Genomic DNA, 21,408 nt, shown 5'->3' with positions numbered 1-21,408 from the left:
GAAATCCCATTTACTCCAGCTATTCCACTTCTAGGCATATTCCCAGAAGAACTGAAAGCATCATACCACAGTGATTTATGTGCACCTATGTTTATAGCAGCACAATTTGTAATCGCCAGATCTTGGAAACAACCCAAGTGTCCATCAACTGAGGAATGGATAAAAAAGTTGTGGTATTTCTATACAATGGAATATTATTCAGCTATAAAGAAGGATCACATTGAGATATTTATCAATAAATGGGCGCAGCTTGAGACCATACTCATAAGTGAAATAAATCAATCTCGCATGTATGAATACCGAATAGTTTCCCTAATGTACGTAATGATTCAAATATATGAAAATATGTGGCAATCATGATTCCCCATTATGTGGCCTTGAAGCCTTATAAAATTTTCACTTATTAATTAGAAAGGCTTTATTCCGGGCTTCTTGATATGGAAATATTTGAAGCTATAGTATATGAAGTTTTATCCAAATATCTCAAGGAAAAAGACAGACACTATGGTAACTATTATTCTTTAAAAAAATTATTTAGTTATTTCTTATGTTTATTTTAATTAAGGGAAAAATTTAAAAAATTAGGATATATAATAGTAACTCTTTTCGATTTTCTATTAACTTGTTTTGAAGTCCTGTAATGCTCCCACGATCTTGTTTTGACTGATTAGACTCTGTTCCATTCTGTGGGATAGTATCAGGTCCGAGGGTATAGGCAACTACTTTGAAGGCAGTAAGATTCACTAAGATGCCCATTCTGGTTTGACTATTGTCTCCTTTGGAAGTCCTGTAATGTTTACAATGTCTAAGTTTTATTGGTCTTGTTCTCTACTGTTTTGTCCAACTTTATAATATCTAATGAGATAGACAAATCTTTTTAAGGAAACAAGAGACAACGTTGATAACTATTGTTAATAACCGTATACTCTGTTCTACATCATGTGCTAAGTCTATCCTTGGTTTTCACTGACAGCTTTGTTCTGCCATATTTGACTTTATTCTCCCCCCCCCAAAAGTAATAAGAACTAAGGAGTAATAAAATCCAAAATGTGTAAATTTTGTTGTAAAAAGAGAGGAAGGGGAAAAAAGAGCTCTAACGGATATAACAGCAAGTGTGTATAGGGATGTTGAATAGCTGACTATATTAATGTTTTTGGATCATTGAACACAGCTGTTTGTAGTCTCTCTGTTTGAATGTCTACTTTGTATTCTTTGATACTGTGATTTGAGCAACTATTTCCAAGATGATAATATGTAATCTATTAACAGGTGATTTCTTACTGTTATGCTTTTTTTTGTAGTTCTGTATTATATGTAACCTTACACTGCTTTGTTTTGTTTTGTGTTTTTCTCTTTTTCCTCTTAAAAAAAAAAAAAAAAGACTTGAGATTCAACCTGTATCAGTTACTAGGAGTATTTCAAGCCCTGTGCATTGACTAAGATATTTTTATAACATGGATATACAATCTTTCTTATATTTCTCTTCTTACAGTTATGAGTGATTACCAACACACAGAAGATATATTGTACAAGAAAAAAATGTTTTAAAAAGTTAAATTTACAATACACAGGGAGGGTTGGCAGGCATAGCACATTTGCAATGAGAAATGTTGAATGAAATCATTCTGAGTAACAAAAAGGACAGAAGATATTTAAGCAAGAATTATTATACTATATATGGAACTTCAATAGACCTTTCCAAAATACACCAATTTAATGCCATGTGAATTTTATGATCCTTTCACATTTACTGTATTTTAAAAATGTATTAGGAATATATGATTTGCTATAGATTTATGTTTAGCCAACTAATATACTGATGTATCAGTCTATGACTAATTTTGAGATGTAGAAAGGAAATTGCTGCATGGAATCCGTCCTCGACATGATTATGGGCCACTTGAACTCCAGCATTCCGAAGTCGGGTGACATACATGAGTCCGTCATCTCTCAAAACGTCATATTGACAAGTAAGGACATACGTCAGGGGTAAACTACGCAACTCGCTGTCATCTGCCAACAGAGGAGCTGCCCTCACATCCAGGAATCCAGGATATTTTTGAGATAACTCAGAACTACCATAAGTTGGGTTGCTATAAACATGTCCTTTTCTAAACCTCTCTGGGAGCAGGGAACTCCAGTTAACAAACTTGAAGAGATGACTTGATTCTTCAGGTACATATTGATTGGAAAGCATGGCTTTTTCAAGTGATCTGTCCGTTGTAAAATATTCACTCCAGTACCTGACCAAGAGGGACTTAGACAGAATTGGCATATGTGCATTTTCTCGAAATGATGGTGAATCTAAATCAAGAGTTTGAAGTGCAGGATAAATTAAAGCCTGGATCTTGAGTTTGGTCTTGACTTCTGGGTCACTTGCAAGCTAAAAAGGAGTTAAGATGATGTGCATAAATTATTTTCTTTGAAAAATTAAACCAACTGAAGTAAGATAGTCTATTATATATTTTGCATCTCAAAAACTTAATAAACAAAATATATCCTCATTTCAACAAAATTTGAAGTGCTTAAAGGACATTCTAGAACAAGATGCTTCTATTGTAAGAATATGCTTGATTTAAGGAAAATCATCTACACTATATTCGTTGAGGGTAAAGAAAAAAGATTGAAGTAATAATTATTAATTTATGTCTTAACTTGTCAATTAAAAATGACATACAGATCAATGACATACATAAGTGTAAATTTAAATTTATTACTTTTATGTGAGTATATGAAAATAACTAGTATAAATTTTGACATGAAGAAAAAGCATTTCTGAAATATTTCTGACTTTGCTTTGATCCCAAAGTGACATGCTGTTCTCAAAATTTGGGAAGGCTTTCTTTGTGAGATATTCCATGAAGATTATTCATAAAGATCATATCATGTTCTGATTTTTTTAATATATACAAATGGCCCTCAAAACTACTTGTGAGTTTAAATGGTTTACTTTTGTGTATAGATGAGGAAATGAATGCTTAGAGAGACTAAATGTTTTGGTCAAGAAGACATTTAAAAACACTTTAAGTTTTCCAATTTCTAATTTTCCATGAAATAATATAGCATTTTTGAATGTGTTGATATTTTTCTTGAACTATTCAGATTATTTTGGTAATGGAGTGCTACTCCACAGATGATTGTTGAATACATTTGAATATCCAAAAATGTTAAAAGTCATTTTCTGTTTTCATTCATTTGACTAATATGTTTCACTAACACATAGCAAAGTTTAACTCAGTGATTCATATTTCTGTTATTTTCTTAAGAAAGTAAAAGAAATTGTGAGAAGAGCAGAAACTTACAGTTAGATATATTAGTCTTCTTAGTAATATTTTCTTTAATATGTCAAACATTGCCATTTTTATATTTTAATCTATGTTTTTATTGGTTTACAAGTAGACAATTTTGAAATATAGCAATGATGAGAATTCTACCTGCTGAGTAACTGCTGCAGCTACATTCCCTCCTGAACTGTCTCCAGAAACACAGATTCTCTCAGGGTTTACACCGTAATTTTCAAGAACATTTCTGTTTAAGAACCACCTTAAAGCATTATATGTATCTTCAAATTGGATTGGGAAATGATATTTAGGTACTAATCTGTGGCTGTGGAGAGAAAAAAATGTCAATTTTCCAAAAAGATTAATTAAATATATCTGTCAGAAATTCACATTTTGAATTAGAACTAAACACAGCCACATAATCACAAATCATGAAAATGAGCCTTGCCTGCACACAGCACTCTTCAATCTATTCTCTTCAAGTTTTGGAGTATCCACTAACATAATTTAGCAGCATCAATTAATATTGTGCATTTTTTGCCCTTAAAATAAATAAACTTCAATGGCACATACACCTCTACCCTAGGATGTGATTGTTCAACATTGTAGATTTGAGCCTCATGCACATTGCTGCATACTTCTGTCACTCATTGAAAAGGTGAATAACTTCAGTTAGATGAGTTATCTAAAATTATTGAATTCCTAGAACAAAAAAGTAAAACTACTAAGAGGGACAAATGGGGAATTAATAATTAGTGGGTTCAATCAAGTAAAATGAATACTCTCTAGAGATCTGCTTTACAATATGGTAATAAAATCAACAATGACGTGTGCATTTAAAAATTGATTTGGAAAGTAGATCTTTTGTGGTCTTACCACAACCAATCAATCAATCAATAATAAATAGGTAACAGGTAAAACAATGCAATTTTTAAAAGCCATGTGAGTTGGGTTGCTTTCTATCTTGGCTTTCCACAAATCACTGTTATTAAAAATGTTCTGCTATCTAGCATTTGGTAAACATATATATTTCTGTTGATATTTGCCTGTGGCACTGATGTGAGCAGTGTTATATGTGAAGTTTTATTTAGTGTTGTCAAAAAGTTTTGAAATCTAGTTTTTCTTTAACTACCAGTTTATAAAAATCCCTTGGTGTCTTTTCTTACCAACATTTGATGTTTTAGTTCTTTTTCATTTTAGCCATATTATCAAGTATAGAGGTACTGCACAGAGTATTTGATTTATATTTTCTTGGTACATACTAAATGTTAATATATATGTGTGTGTGTGTGTGTGTGTGTGTGTGTGTGTGTGTGTGTGTGTGTGTTTACTATTTGAATATTCTGTTCTGTAAAGTCTTTCTCCTCTACTTCAATAATACATAGGGGTTTCTAAATTTTGAATAAGTAAAATATATTTATATTTTTGTATTTATACATATATACACAGATATTTCTACACTAAATTTCCTAGTTAACATTAAGCCTTAATTTTAATATAAGCACTTTATCAAGGTATAATTTATATGCCATAAAAATTACTTGAGGAATATAATTCAGGAGATTATAATATATTTAAAAGTTTTCCAATGATTACCGCAATTAGTCTGAGAACATTTATACCACTCAAGAAGAGTGATAACCAAAATAACAGCACTCTACCCCTTGGCAGGTATTTATTACTTTCTGTTTCATCAATTACCATCCTAATCTATCCATTAATCTGTTTCTGCAGATTTACCTATCCTAGACATTTCATAAAAATGAAACTATACCATGTGTTGCCCTTTGAGACTGGCTTCCTTCATATAAAATAGCATTTTGAAGATTTATACATGTTTCAGGGATAGTGTTTCTTTTAGTAACAAGCAACATTCTATTGTGTGGATTTATGCCATTTTAGTTTTCCATGCATCTGTTGACAGACATTAAGTTGTCTCTACTGCAGAGATTTTATGAATAATGCTGCTACAAATATAAAATATTTTTATGGATAAAGTTTAATTGGCCATGCATAAGCACATAGGACTGGAAATAATGAGCCATCTGCAGTTCTCCAAAGTGTCTAAGCCATTTTACATTCCCACCAGTGACATGGGGGTTGGGATTTATTTTTTTCTTATTCTAGTCATAAATTGTAGTTATTCTTTAAATTGCAGTTATTTTAGGAGATGTGATGTAGTTTTGGTTTTCATTCTCCTAATGACTTTTGATGTTTAGCAATATTTCCTGTGCATATTTCTCATGTTAATTATAACAAAACTATCCATTTTGCACTAAGACTTCTCATTTATCTTTAACATAGATAAAATAGTGTATATTCAAAGGAAAGGCATGAAATTTCACAAAACTTTAAATTTTTTCCTTTAACCATATTGAAATCTGTTAGTTATTTCAATGAATCAATTATAAATGTATGTCTTACAGTTTCATTTGTTGTATTACAATTAAACTGTTTAAAGTTGAAATACAAATCATAATGCAACTATAGATTCTTCTAATTTTTAAAAACATTTCATTTTAATTACTTCATTTGCTGAAAATTTCAAGCAAATATTATACATAATTATGTTTCAAATATAGATTATTGATTTAAAACATTACTTTACACTGACTTTGTTCAATGTGTGAATAAAATTTAATGTTTTAGATCACCAAGGGCTAGACACTAAGATAAATCAATTTCAAGAGTATTATCACTTAGTTTTTAAAGTGACCATGTAATGTATCAATAATTTATGTTGTGGTTTTTAGATAATCTTCTGACTCCAATAACTTTAACCTTAAAAATGATATTGAAAAGTAATCTATACCAAGTAGGTATGTACAATGATAATCCAATTTAAGCTTATGTAAACAAATGTGTTTATGGTCTCTTTTTCCTGCCTACTCAAATAATACACATCAGCCTACTCATAGGCACACACACACGCACACACGCGCACACATGCATACACACACACTTTATTTTTCTCAGTGCCACTTAGGGTAGACCTAACCTCTTCTTTTAATTACCTTAATGTCAACTGAGAAATATTTGTATTTGACAAATCATTCATCAGCCATTCAAGACAGTAGAGGGAACTTTGACAGTTAAGATATTTGGACACAAAATAAAACATAGGTCTTACTCAACTGATATGACAACAGCATCCAGTCTCTCTGCAGTCCATCTCGAGAGTAAGTCATAACTATATAAAGCTTAAATGAAAGAATTAAAGTCAGATATTAGTGAGAATTCACATAGGAAAGGATTTTTAAGCAAAAAATTGACTGTGCTTCTTTTAGAGTCTGGAAATCCTCTACCTATTGTACACCAAAATTACAGAAAGAAAAATTAACACTGTACTTATCCTAAGAAAACTTCCACTTGTAACTAGTTGGATTTCTCACTGAACTCTCTAATTGCTCTTCTTTCCTTTCTTTGAACATTTTGTCGTTTGTCCGTCTTAGCCAGCAGCATTCTCCAGAAGACTGATCCCAGCTCCCATTACACTGACAATATTGATTTGTTTGTTTTACATGATGTATACACACAGATTTTAAAAAAAGATAGGCCACTAATTTGATTCATCTGTGTGTAGATATGTAACCTATGTGACCCAAACAGATTTTGAATCATATTGAACCATCATTATCTGAATGGGAAAAAAATCACCTGAAAATAAGCTGGATAAAAAGGTGCTGCCTTAAAAAGCTGGAATTCTCTCATTTTCTGTTGTATCTGTCCTGCTGAGATCTGGTTTGTCTCTCTCTCTTTATTCCTGTCTAAGAGGAAGACTATGCATTCTTTTGGTCAAATTTTTCCACCCATCCACATCTAAGTAATGTATCCATTATTTAGACATTCCTTTCATTAGAATTTAAGGCCAAGAAAGAATTTTGTCTGTTCCAAGATCCTTACTATATTCCTGGAATAAATGTAGGCACACAGTGAGTATATAAATAAATTAATTAACATGTTACTAAGGTCTATAAAACCAAATGACTAAAAAGTGCCTATGTGTTCATAAAGAACTCAGTAATAGGAAGACCTGTGATTTCTTAGCATTACTTGGCCTAATGAAGGAAATCATACATGGATGAGAAATAGTGCAAAGCACTATTAAATGCTGAAGGTGCAAAGCACATTAAAACTTGCCAGGGATCAAAGTAAGAGATGACAAAAACACTGCAGTGACCTTGTTAAACATCACAGTATGTGGCCTTAGTAATACTTTTGCAAAGTACTCCAGGGTCAGATGTCTTTCAAAAAATTCACCTACCAGGGCTTCCAGAACACCAAGAACCACCATGAATATAAAACACAGCTCTTCTTTGCGCATCCACTTTTCTCTTCGGTACATATACACACACAGGAACATTATCAAACGTTGTCTCAGTCACAGTGACATTTTCATCTGAAGTTGGTGGGACTTCTCCAAAGGTTAAAGCTAGTGCAAGTAACTCAGCAAAATGGTAAAAATCCCAGAAACTCGAAGAATAAAGCCTCAAAACAAAATTTATAAATGGTCTTAGAATTCAAATTCTAAATTCAAAGAAATTTATGCAAATATAAATGTGTAACACTTAACTAGATCAATTAAAATTAAAATGCTTACATATGAATCACCTTTATCCTTTTAGAAGAAAAAGGAATGCAGTAATTATGCCTACAGTAGTTGTTAAAAAGGAGGAAAAGTAATTATTCCCCAAAAAGTAACTATTCCCCAAAATATTTCAGATTATTTTCTAAGCTTTAGGGTTGTGAATAAGAACAAGAGAAAGATACTTCTCAAGAACCGCAGAATTATAGGTGAAAGGTAGGTAAGTCCACAGTTATAAAATTAAGTAAATGCTATGATAGAGACCTCTGAACCAGGTTTGACCCAAGTCATTGTAATGTGACCCTTGAAGAAAAAAATTTTTTCTTAATAATGTAATTGAATAAAAGAAGGGGAAAAAAAAAACCATTCCTGGAAGAAGAACTAGTATACACTGGAGTAGAGAGGACTCTTGATTGTGGGGAAAAAGGTTTTAGGTTTTATGTTTTAGAGAAGGAGATTGGGAGATGACAGAATAAGAACCAAGATAGGAAAGGAAAATAAAATTGATTAAGATATGATATCTATACACACCAGTTACTCAAAATGAATGCAAATGATTATATTTAGTGACTATGCATCAATAAAATATTACAAAAATAAATATATTATAAAATAATGCTGATGTACGTCAAGCTGAGGCTAAAGAAATGACTGGAGAAACAGGAAGAGCAACCTGCTTGCCTGAAGCCTTGTGTTTCTGCATTAGAATAAGATTGTGGAACAAGCATTTTATGAGCACTAGCTTCAGTAATATAATTCAAGTTCTGAGCCGAAGGCATAATATTCGCAGACTGGTTTGAGAGAAGTAGAACATAAACCCACAGAAACTGAATATTAAAATCAGTCCAAACATGCACATCTTGGAACTGATATTACAAATCCACTTGTCTTAATTCTGCAACTACGATATTCAGTTATAGTATAATTGCAAAGCATAACATGCTTCATTCATAGCACAGATGTAAATGTATCTCATCATATAAGTCTTCAATAAAATATCTCACTAGATTCTCAGTGACTGACAGAATCTGAGAAGCCATGTAAATCCTTCATGAGATCCCAGATAAATCAAGGATATTGCAGTAAACAAAAAAAGATCATTCAGGGGTGAAGAATTATACTAAAATACACTTTAAATTTCTATCATTTGTGAGCTCAGATAGTATATTCATAAGTCATTAAGAAGTGAAAGTTAAGAAGATTATCACAGGTAAGAAAAGCTCAAAAAGAAGATATATGTTTGATTAAATGAATAATAAAATATAATTAATAGACTCGAAGAACAAATATTGGTAAGAGCACTGCATAAATATAGTGAAAACTGAGGAAAATAAAACTACTTCTTAACTCTCATAGGCATAGAATAAAATTAAGACTTCCTGCCATTCAGCACAAAGCACTGTAGTCTATAGCATTTTACTCCTCACACTGAATTGTAGCACTCTCCCTTCAAACACAAATGTTTAATACAGTTACTTCAAGTTGTCAGTATTCTGTAGTTAAGAATTATATGCTTGTTGTTATATCTGTTGAAAAATGTGTCCAGTGTTTAGAGTGTTTGTTTCGTATATTTATTGTTTATGGTACAATTGATATATAAAGAGAGTGTTCACATTCATCACAGGGAATTTGTACCTTTATGTGACATACCCTGATCTACCTTATTTCCCCTCCAAATGTCTTCCTCTCTTTTCAAACCCTCTCCCCCACCTTATTTGCAAAGTTTGTTTTCCATTTTATCTTCTTTTCTCTTTTTTCAAAATTTTTTCCCAACCCCTCTGCCTCCCTACTAACCCTTTCCTTTTGAATAATTTCTTATTTCACAATTGTTATTCTATAATATGATTATTTATGCTTTTAGTTTCTCACATGAGAACAAAACAATATTGACATTGTGTGTCCTATTTATTTCAGTTAAGAGTAGGGTCTCAAGATCCATTCATTTAGCAATAAATATCTGAAGTTTATCTTTCTTTATGACTGAATGGAACTTCATATGTTAAAAAATCACATCTTTTTTTATCTATTCATTTGTTTATGGGCATTTGGGTTGATTCAAAGATGTAGCTATTACAAACTGTGCCACTATAAACATAGGTACACATACATCACTGTGATATGATGCTTTAAATTCTTTTGGGAAGATACCATAAAGAGAATAACTGGATCAAATGATACCTTCAGTCATCATATTTTGAGGAATCACCATAGTGATTTCCATTCTGGTTGACCTAGTCTACACTCCCATCAACTGTGGTGAAATATTCCCTTTTCCTCACATTCTTGCCAGAATTTGTTATTGGTTGATTTTTTGATAATGTCCCTTCTTTCTGGAGTAAGATGGAATCTCACTGTTGTTTTAATTTGCATCTCTCAAATGACAAGTGATGTTGAATTTTTTCATATATTTATTTGCCATTTATACTACTTCATCTGAGAAATGTTTGTTCCTCTCAGATGCCGTTTTTTAACTGTGTCTTTCAATTTTGAGGATCTGAATTTTTTCAGTTCTTCATATGTTCTAGATATTAATTCTTTTAGGAGAAACTCATTAAAATTTTTCCATCTCTGTGAGTTGTCTGTTCACTTTGTTGGTGATTTCTTTTGTTGTTCTAAAGCTTTTTAATAAGATGAGGTTCCAGTCATTTGTAGTTCTTTCCATGAAAACTAGGTTTTCTTTATGAAGTTCTTGCCTACATCAATGTCTTCAAGTGTTCTACTGTTGAAGACCACTACGAAGTGGCTGTGAGCAAGATTTAAATTTTACTAATTGGCTTTCTATGTTTATCTGTGAGTCTAGGCCTAGGCTCCTTGCCTGGCAATGGGAGATGATTCATAGTAAGTGAACCTCTATGAATCGTTGGTCCTGGCTGAGGTCAGTAATAGCCTGTGAGGCCAGAGACACCTCAAAGGGCAAGATAAAGCCACAGCTGCAGACACTTGGCTCCTACCCCAATTAACAAGATAAGAGACTGCAGATGCAGAAATTACTCCTACAGTCTCACTTCTACCGTGTATTCATGATAAGACAGTGCTACTGAATTGACTTGATTCATTACTTGGAGACATCTTTGAAGTGAATTCCAAGGTTCTGCTCATTGCCTGCACTTTCCTCAGTTTCTCCATCTTTTGTCCTTGGTCGTAATAAAAGCGGACTGATCCAGAAAATTTTTTGTCTTAGCCCTCGGAGTCTTGAGCTTACTTAAAGTGCTTTGACCCTCCTGGAGCCCTAAAAATCATATATTTTGTCTCTTTTTATTTAACCTCTGTCATACACTCCTTTGGGAGATCCGGGATCTAGGTCAGGACCCAATAAACTGGTGTTTAGACCAGGATCTTAAAATCTTTGTGGGAATTTATAGCCTAAAGGAGCAAGTCCACCTAGAGTGGAAAGTTTGGCTGTGGAGGATGCCTTCACAAGACGAAAACTTCATCAGGAACACCTGGAGAGAAGAAAGGGAAGAAAAGGGGTGAGTCTTTCAGCTGTGAGAAGCCCTTTTATCTGGGAATAAAATGTGGGGCAAAAGATTTCAGCTGAGGAGTAAAGATATTTACAACTGCTCCAAAGCCTGCTTAAAAGTTCAGGGGCTCCTGTGACAAAGAAAGACTTAACAAAAAATGTTAAGAGATGTAACCAAATATAATCCATGGTTTCCTCAAACAGGCACTATAGAGATTGATATCTGAGAAAGAGTTGGAGAAAATATTAAAAAGACACACAGGGCAGGACAAATCATTTCCCCTGAGACTTTCTCCACTTGGAATATGGTCCATTCAGTTTTAAGTCCCTTACAGAACTCACATTCCTACACAGAGAGAAGAAAGCTCCCTGTTGAGGCATCTTCCACCAAAGGAAAATCCCTACAGGGCTTACCTCACCAAGGGCCAGAGCCTTTAAAAAATATATCTCATAAAGCTCTGTCCAGAAACACACAGGTCGTGTAGGAAGAGGCAATTGCAAAGGGAGCAAAAACACCCTCCTTGCTTGCTTCCCATTTGGAACTGAAACAGACACCAATGATTAGGAGTATTTTATACATAAGCCTTTTTAAATACAACTGCTAAAAAATCTTAAACTAAATGCAGGATGAGACCTTCCTGCCACTTGCAGAGTCACTCTTATTGGAGATGACAGCCCACCTCAGTTCCCACAGAATTTGGGGTCCCTCACCTGAAGGAACAGTTGAGAAAGGTTGATCTAAGTTTAAAAGGAGTAACTTGTGCCTACTGTGATTGATGGTAATTATAGAGATGAAATACAAGTTCTTGCATGTGTTACTGACATCTGGGTTTTTGAACAGGGAGACCACACGGTGCGGTTGATTTCATTACCTATAGAGAAGCCTTCTTTTGTTAAGTATAGACAGCTGAAGAGGGAAGAAGGCCCTCAGAGCAAGACTACAAAGAGAGAAATTTATTTCACACAGGAAGTGACTAAAAACAGGCCTACGTGTTTTATAAAAATTAATGGGAAATTCTTTGAAGGTCTGAATAACACCAGTGCAGATGTGTCTATAATTGCATTAGAACCATGGCCTGCCATGTCACTGATACAAAGGGCCCCTACCACCCTTATAAGATTGGGGCGGGGGCCCTCAGCACATGTGTGGAACAGGGTGCCTCACCTTTGCCTTATGAGGGACCAGACCAATCAGAAGGTTTCTTTTTACCCTATGTGGCACCCATTCCAGTTAACTTGTTGGGAAGAGATTTGTTACAAAAGTGGAAATTAGTGCTGACTAGCAATTCTGATTTTAAAGCTGAGCAAAAATGTTCCAATTTGGAAACTGGACAAACAGACTCAAATCCTAAAATTAACAAAATGATGATTAAAATAGGATATCAGAAAGGCAAAAGACTAGGAAAAAATTTACAAGGAATCAAAGAGCTTGTTCAGATTACACCTAAAGATGACAGGCAAGGTATTGAATATCAACAGGTTTTTTTTTTTTTTTTTTTTTTTTTTGGTTTTTGGTTTTGTTTTTACAAGGGCCATTGATGCTTTGCCTCTCAAAATAGCTCTGCCTTTACAATGGAAAACTAAGGAGCCTGTTTGGGTAGATCAATGGCCCCTTAAAAAGGAGAAGCTAACTGAATTACACAAATTAGTTGAAGAGCAATTACAGCAAGGCCATTTAGAAAGCTTAGTTAGCCCTTGGAATACTCCTGTCTTTGTTATTACAAAGAAATCAGACAAATGGAAGTTGCTATTAGGATTTAAGAGCTGTAAATGTCTGCTTACTTCCTAAGGGAGTGCTGCAGCCAGAACTTCCAGGTCCAACTGCCGTTCCTAGAGACTGTCCTCTCGTTGTAATTAATTTAAATCACTGCTTTAACATTCTTATTTTTCCTACAGATAGAACAAGTTTTGCCTTTTCCAGGCTTAATTTAAACTTTAAAAGAGCAATACAGCTAATAATGTGGAAACGAGGTTATGCTTATGTCTTAACAGTTGAAAGATCCATGAGAAATATACAGCCTTGGTGAGAGACACAACAAATGCTGAGGACAGCCTTAGGTGATGGCTCCACCAACCTGGGCCCTGGTAGACCTGCCAATCAGCCAGAAAATCAACCTCCATCCTCCCTTAAGAGACCAGGAAAAAAGACAAGTGATCCAGTGAAACGACATTCAAGCAATGATTTGTGAGTTTAGAGATATAGTTGCCAGAAAGGGAATTCCACTACCCCTTGAAAATTTCTTGATTGGCTTAATGGCTTTGCTGGCAGTATCTGTATAAATGACACCTATCTCTGAAGTGGAGTAATGGTCTTATGTCTCTGATAAACCCTACTTAGATCCATTACTTGGGCACATTCTCCATCTGAAATTTATCATAAACTATACTTGACTTCCTCAATTGTCCCATTACAAGGCCACTCATTTTACATAACTCCCTTGCCTTATAACGAATCTATGCATCTTTGGGACAATATAAAGAAACATACAAGGAGCTATCCATCAAAATGTTACTATGGATATTGATGTACTCCAGAAGGAGGTATTGTCAATGTTCCAACAAACCCAAAAATTTGATAAACAAAATCAAGATTGGGGTAAATTTTCTGATGCTTTAGATCAATTAAATCCATTCAACTATCTGAAGGAATACTTGTGACTTTTTGTCGGTATACTTGGAGTAATCTGTGTGTTTCTCTTTATTCTATTCATAGTCTGTCAAAGAAGAGCCATGACGAGCTGATTCCTAAACAACATGCAACCATGCCTCACCCTGATCCAACTGTTGTTACAAAAACCAAAGGGAGGAGATGTTGGAGACCACTACGAAGTGGCTCTGAGCAGAATTTAAATTTTACTAACTGGATTTCTATATTTATCTGTGAGTCTGTCCTAGGCCGAGGCCCCTTGCCTGGTAATGGGAGATGATTCATAGCTAGTGAACCTGTATGAATCACTGGTCCTGGCTGAAACCTATAATGGCCTGTGAGGCCGGAGATACCTCAAAGGGCAGGATAAAGCCATGGCTGCAGACACTTGGCTCCAATCCCAATTAACAAGATAGAGACTGCAGAAATTAATCATACAGTCTCACTTCTACCATGTATTCATAAAACAGTGCTACTGAATTGACTTGATTCATTACTTGGAAACATCTTCAAAGTGATTTCCAAGGTCCTGCTCATTGCCTGCACTTTCCTTGGTTTCTCCTTCTTTTGTCCTTGGTTGTAATAAAAGTGGACAGATCCAGAAAATTTTTTATCTTAGCCCTCGGAATTGTGATCTTAATTAAAGGGTTTTTTCCCTCCTGGAGTCCTAAAAAATCATACAATTTGTCTTTTTATTTAACCTCCACCATGTACTCCTTTGGGAGATCAGGGATCTAGGTCAGGACCTAGTGTTCTACCTATTCACTTTTTCAACAGATTTAGTGTTTCTGTATTAATATTTAGAGTTGATTGATTTTGATTATATTTTGTTGCATGCTGATAGACATGGACCCAGTTTTACTCTTTGCTATGTGGAAAGCCCATTTTTCCAGCACCATTTCTTAAATAGGCCATATTTCTTCCAGTGAAAATATTTGGCATCTTTATCAAAGATAATGATAATTGACTTCTTCCTTTCTTGTCTTTATTACTTTCTCTTGTCTAACTGCTCTGACTAATGTTTTTAGAACTGTAGTAAGTAGGAATAACAATAGTGGACATCCTTCTCTAGTTCTTGATTTTGAGTAAAAGCTTTCATTTTTTGACAGTTTAGTATGATGTTGACTGTTAATTTTTCATTGATGGCTTTTATCACATTGAGATAAAGACCATATACCTAAATTGCCCACTTCTTCTGTACTTTGTGTCTTATTAAAATAAGATTCTTAAAGTACGTTTTGATAATCTTCTTTCCACAGGATCCATAGTGATTTTACCCTTTTGATTCCTAATTGCAGGAATTTGTATCTTTTCTTTCTTTGATTTTTAATATAGTTGATTTAGATTTTAAAATTTTATTTGATCTTTCAGTGAATTTTGATTCATTGCTCTGTGTACTATTTTCTTAGCCTCAACTACATTAATTTCTGATCTGATTTTTATATGTTGTTCCCTCATACAGGCTTTTGGCTTGACTTCTTTTTCTGAAAGCTTATAATGCAGGACTAAGTTTTTTATTTGATCTCACTCTGGTTTTCTGATATGAGAATTCATCTTTATAAATTTCTGCTATAAATTTTAGGAGTGCTCTTATCATGTTACATAAGTTTGGGTATTTTTATTGCCAATTTCCTTTACTTATAGATTTTAATTTAACTTCTTTAATTCCATCTGTGACCCATTATTTGCTCAGTAGAAGATTTTTTAATTTCATTTGTTCATAGAGATTTTGTGGTTTCTTTTGCAATTGAGTTCCAGTTTCATTGCACTATGATCAGATTCATATGATAATTTCAATTCTTTTGCATTTACTTAAGCATATTCTATGGACCAGCATGTGGTCTATTTTAGAAAGTCACACGCACAGCTGAGAAAAATATGTATTCTCATGTTGTTTTGTAGAACACCAACATCTTAAGTCCATTTGTTGACAAGTTTGGTTCAGATCCTATATATATATTGCTGATTTTTTGTCTAGTTTATCTATTTGTGACAGTGGAATATTAAGGACCTCTATTACAATTGTGTTAGTGTTTATTTGATTTTCCATGCCTATTAATATTTGCTGTATATATTTAAGTGCTCCTGTATCTGGTGTATATACATATATTATGTTATCTCTTTTTCTTAAAGTTTTCTTTTAAGAAGTTTGTAATGACTTTCTTTATTGGTATTGGTCATTTTAAATTTGATGTTCACTTTGTCTCTGTATAGTGAAAGGGTTTTGGCCCAGATGGGACACTGTAGCCAGAAAAGACCTCAGCCGGAATCAGGGAGCTCCTGTCTCTGCCGCCCCTACAGATTTACCTGTAACTCTATCTCCCCCCACCCTTCAGAATCTGCCGCTGGCACCAAACGTGTGCCAATGAAATACCTGTGCATCTCTAATGGCCCTAAGGCACTACCCTAAGCTTAGGCTACTTATATCGCCCCCATGCCATGTGTTCACAGGAGAGATCCCCAGACTTCAGAGGCTGGGGGGTGGGGGTGGGGTGTCAGTCATCTCTCTCGTGTTCTCAGAATAAAGGCCTCTTGTTTTATACTTTACATCTTTTGGAAATAATCCTATCATATAGAAACACCACCCTCAGTTTCTCCTGGCTTCCTGTTATGCATAATATAATTTTCCATCCTTTGATTTTCAGTCTATAAATTTATCTTTCTGTTAAATGCATTTCTTATATACAGCATATTGTTGGATCTTGTTTCTTGATCTATTCTGCCAGCCTGTTTCTCTGATTGGTTAAATTGTGTCTATTAATATTGATTGATACAACTGGCATTTTTGTCTTATCCTTGCCATATCGTTTTCTTACTGTAGGTACACGTCTTTCTCCTCTGTTTTATTGCTTCTTTGCTTTCTGTTGGTAGTTACATTCTATTTGGGTTCATGAAATTGTAGTTTTTTTATGTATTTCTAGAAAATCATTCATTACACTTCTAGAATTGATTGGTGATCATAATTTCTTCAGTTGTTCTTTGTCATGGAAGTATCTTCTCTATTAATTTTGAAAGATGGTTTTGCAGGGTACATTAATCTGAGTTGGAAGTTTCTTTCTCTCATAACTTGAAATACTTCATTCCATACCCTCACTGACTTGAGCATTTGTGCTGAGCAGTCTGTTTTTTTCTGGTGAACTTTCTCTAACAAGTGTTTTGCTTCTTTTCCGTAACAGCTTCCAGTATTCTGTTCTTGTGTTGAATTTTTTGGATCTTGATTATTATATGACTGGATGTAGATTTGTTTTTGTCATAGCTAAATGTATTTCCATATGCTTTATTTAGCTATATGTCAAATTCTTTTTTTTTTTTTTTTTTTTTTTTTTGTCTTTTCCCTTTTTACCGGTACCAGGGATCGAACACACAACTGCCTGCATGCCGCTGAGCTAAATCCCCAGCCTCTCAAATTATTTTTCTACATTTGGAAAACTTCCTTCCGTTACTTCTATAAAGTCTTTTTGACATTTGTGCTAACATCAGCTTTTTCCACTGATTTCAATAAATCTTATCTAGTTCTTTGAAAAACCATTTACCTGTTGAATTGTTTTATCCAAGCACTTCGTTATTTTTAAGAGATCTTTTTTCCTCAAGATCACTACCTATCACATGTCTTCTAAGTCTGATATTATCTCTTCACTTTCATTTATGTAGTTTTGCAAGCTTTTTCATTTCCTGGAAATTTGTTTGAAACTGTTCCATGCATTCCATTTGTCTTCTATGTTTGGCATTCATGGATTGCATCATTTTCTATGCTTCTGCAGTTCTTAAATCTCTGTCTACTCTAGATTTGCTGAGCAAGTCCTTCATTATTGCCCTTATTTCTTCTATTACCTGAAGTTATTTTTATCTGATTTTCTCTATAGCCTCATGGATTTGTTTCTTTACTTTTGTTTCTATCATTTCAGAAGTTCATGTGTGTGACATCCATTGTCCTCTCTTTCACTGGCCCTGAACTCATTCTGGCTAAACTAGAGATCTGTGGTTGGATTTTGGACTTCCAGCTTGTCATATCCTATATTTTAAATTGTTTTCAAATTTTCTGATTTTTATAAGGTTGTATATTAGATTGTTTTATCACTAGTATCAAGGCCTCCCTAGGAAATATCTGTTCATCAAAAATGTCTTTTAGATATAGGAAGTTCTTAGATTTTTGTATTTGTCCCAGGATCCTCTTTCCTAATTTATTAAGAGTAACATACTGATATTAGTCTCTACTTGACTTAACTCTCAGTGTTTTGGTACTGGACTGTGGTGATGCTTATCACACCATAACTTCCCAGTGTTGTTATAAAGGGAGAACAATTGATTACAACACATATGACTTCTTAACTGAAGTAGTAAAATTAGTAGTAACAATAGCATCAACCATATTTTAGAAAGTTACAAACTGTGGTAGCTATTAATTTAATATCCTTAGCCATCTGAACAAGATCTACAGTTGTGTAACAAAAGAACATTAATTGGAAGTTTGTATGTAAACTAGTTCCCTTTGGTAGAGTAATTTTATCCTGTGATGGGAAAATTTAAGTAAGACAGCAGATAAAAGAGAGATAAATGGGCGGCAGACTCAGCCCAGTGGCATAAGCACCTGCCTAGCAAGCATGAAGTTGTGAGTTCAATCTGCAACATCAGAGAGAGAGAGAGAGAGAGAGAGAGAGAGAGAGAGAGAGAGAGAGAGAGAGTGAGAGAAAGAGTAGAAGCAAGGCTGGGGAACAAAAATGGTATCACTCAAGTTTGGGGTATCTAGAGAAGAGTTCAGAAGACAAAGAATGAAAGAGTAAACAAAGGATTATCACAAATAACCAGAAAGACTGTTAAATCAAATGAAAATATCATAAAATCAAGAGAGATTATTGAGGAAAGGGAGAAAGAAGATGAATAAGATGAACAAATTGGAACAACAATATAAAAGCCGGGAATAGTGGCACATGCCTGTAATCCAAGAAATCTGAAGGCTGAAGGCAGGAGAATCATTGCAAGCTCAAGACCAGCCTAGGTTACAAAATGAGCTCAAGGCCAGCCTAAACTGAAAAGTGATACCTTGTCTCAAAAAGACCATAAAAACTATATATAGTCAAAAAACTAACCTCTGTTTGGACCTACAAGGACTGAAGTGGGTTGGTGGTGGATGGAAGCTAGTGACAGCAACAGCAGAGACAGAAGGGGAAGAGGAGGAAAGGCTCATAGGTGAGGGGACCTTAAACCCAGGGTAGCCCCCAAAAGTTGCACTTCTCACCTATTCAAGTTAAAGCACCATCCGATAACATTCTGGTGCAACAGAGAGACAAAGAAAAGAGAAAAAGGCCTTTATTGTAGATGTGAGAGGGCTGCAGAAGAGATGCAAAGCAACTTCACATGAGAACAAAGAAGTGGAAATACTTTTATCAGGTCTGACTGGGGTATGAGTTTGGAAGGTGGGCAAAATAACATTGTAACAGCTGATTTGAAGGAGTGTCTACATGTGCAAAACAGAAGCAGCTTTACTTGGGATTGGAGAGGGTTTGATGCACATGCAAAGGGGAGTGGAAGGGCTTTTTTTCTGGATCTAGTAGAACACAGAAGTTATTCTTGGAGAGACACCCAGCTGGGTGAATGTCAAGTTGAGATAGATGAGCCCAGCTTGACAGAATCTATCAGTTTTCTTCTTATGCACTGCTTTCTAAGCCTAAGTCTCATATTCGTAAGTGATTCATTAATTATAAATACAATAGCCCTGCCCTCTTTACTTCATCACACTCCTTGTCTGACTGTCTTACCTCCTTGAATGCACTTCTCATAATGTGAAATCATCCATTCATTTAATTCTAATTTATTATTTTCCTTCACATTAAAATTTATATTTTATGAACACAAATTCTGTTTGTTTAATAGGATTTGGCAGAGATTTGAAGAATTGAAATAATGAAAAATAAGAAGAATTACAACATCCATTTTGTCAGTTTTGAAAGGAGAACTATAAAATTCAAATGAATGAAATAGTGAAAGAAGTATGTCAAAATATACTGTAGGTGCCAGAGAGGAAACTTTGCTTGTTTTCCCCAACAAACAGCCAGTTTCTATGAAACATTAGGGTATAGATTTCTGTTTTGATCTACTTTCTCCTTCCAGAAATCAAGGCAAATGCCAACCATTCTGACAGTGCTGTTTTTCCTTGAAATTTTACCTACATGTAATTTTCTGTGCTCTGAATCCCAAATTATATTCCATAAACGTCTATATCTAATACATTCCTCATGATGAAAAATCTCTGGCTTATGTAAAAAATTGAATAATAATGAATGAAGCCTCAAGACAAAAATGTCAGTGAACAGCAACCATCATGACACAGTAATACTTTAGTGAAATCCACTAAACAACCTCTAATTTATTTCATATTTACATGCATGTATTCAACCTATGAAATAAAGCAAATAGTCAAAAGTCATGGGACTTATTTTATGATCAATCAAACATCCAAAAAGGCAAATATCCCAGAAAGTTCTTCAGAATATATATGACTGCATATGGACATCAGAATTCATAAATTTCAGACTTACCAAATTTTGAAAAATTTTCAGTGATGTGTTGACCAGCATTAGTCTCCAGGGTTCCTCAAATTTATCTGGGATAGGCATGTAATTGTAATATGCTACAAAGATCCCCACAATCAGAACGTACAGTGACTTTCTTCCCATGATGCAACTTCTATGTTTCTACAGTCAGAGATGCAGAGAATAATCTTCCTCGGCTTACAGTAACAATGGGCTTTTAGCTGATATGCTACAACCAAACCCTTTTGCTTTCTCTTTACAGTTTAGAGTTACTTCCTTTCAGGTTTCCAGAGTAAGGTTAAAATGTAATTGCTTATCCAAAAATAGTCTTAGTGACCATGAATTCAAAGTTCAATGTGTGATAGAAACTTGGAGAAGTTTTCTAAATGCACATGTTCTTCTGTTTCACCTTTAAAATATTAAAATCATTAATTCTAGAAAATTTATCCGAAGAAATCATCCAAACAACATAAACATTTTTGTGAAATAATGCAACATTAAAAACAAAGAAACATATAAACATAATTTTACAGTATACTGAGAGTATAGACCACAAAATAAAACAAAAACTATTATCTCTTCCCCTACAGAATTTACTTAATAATAGACATTTTGCTGCTTATTATGATTAGTATTGATAGAGGATAAAAAGATGTGAAAGTAGTAAAGGGATTAGTAGTAATAAATGATACTAACTATACTTTGAGGCAGGCCTTACGCTAGGTGATTTTCATAATACATCTATATAAGTCAAAATAATAAATCTATCACATCAATACTATTGTTCTTTCATAAAGGAATAAAATGAATTTCAATAGGTTAAGAAACTTGACCAAATTTATACAGTTTTATATACACAATCAGAAAAATTTAGGTGGCTAAATAGTATTTATAAATTTTAAAAA

General features: G+C 34.1%; 1 protein-coding gene across 1 annotated transcript; it reads right to left on the bottom strand.

Annotated features, from left to right (window-relative positions):
* Positions 1-428: 428 nt before the first annotated feature.
* On the bottom strand, positions 429-20,891 carry LOC100722845 (arylacetamide deacetylase-like). Its single transcript, XM_063249195.1, has 6 exons — positions 20,506-20,891; positions 13,359-13,368; positions 7,546-7,754; positions 6,412-6,481; positions 3,435-3,606; positions 429-2,383 (listed from the first exon to the last, which is right to left on the bottom strand). The coding sequence occupies exons 1-6, from the start codon at positions 20,645-20,647 to the stop codon at positions 1,787-1,789; spliced, it is 1,200 nt and encodes a 399-aa protein (XP_063105265.1). The 5' UTR covers positions 20,648-20,891; the 3' UTR covers positions 429-1,786.
* Positions 20,892-21,408: the final 517 nt, after the last annotated feature.

Source organism: Cavia porcellus, unplaced genomic scaffold (assembly GCF_034190915.1).
Source record: "Cavia porcellus strain 051 isolate PalLab524CR breed Dunkin Hartley unplaced genomic scaffold, mCavPor4.1 scaffold_5, whole genome shotgun sequence".
Lineage (NCBI taxonomy): Eukaryota > Metazoa > Chordata > Mammalia > Rodentia > Caviidae > Cavia > Cavia porcellus.
This window is presented reverse-complemented; position numbering and strand designations above follow the sequence as displayed.

What these genes read in the sequence shown, in the direction of transcription:
- LOC100722845 (XM_063249195.1), bottom strand. Translation starts at nt 20,647, where the DNA reads ATGGGAAGAAAGTCACTGTACGTTCTGATTGTGGGGATCTTTGTAGCA. An exon ending in TTGGTGTTCTGGAAGCCCTG is followed by an intron (nt 6,482 to 7,545) that starts GTAGGTGAATTT and finishes CTTTCATTTAAG; the next exon opens with CTTTATATAGTTATGACTTA. An exon ending in GCTGTTGTCATATCAGTTGA is followed by an intron (nt 3,607 to 6,411) that starts GTAAGACCTATG and finishes TTCTCTCCACAG; the next exon opens with CCACAGATTAGTACCTAAAT.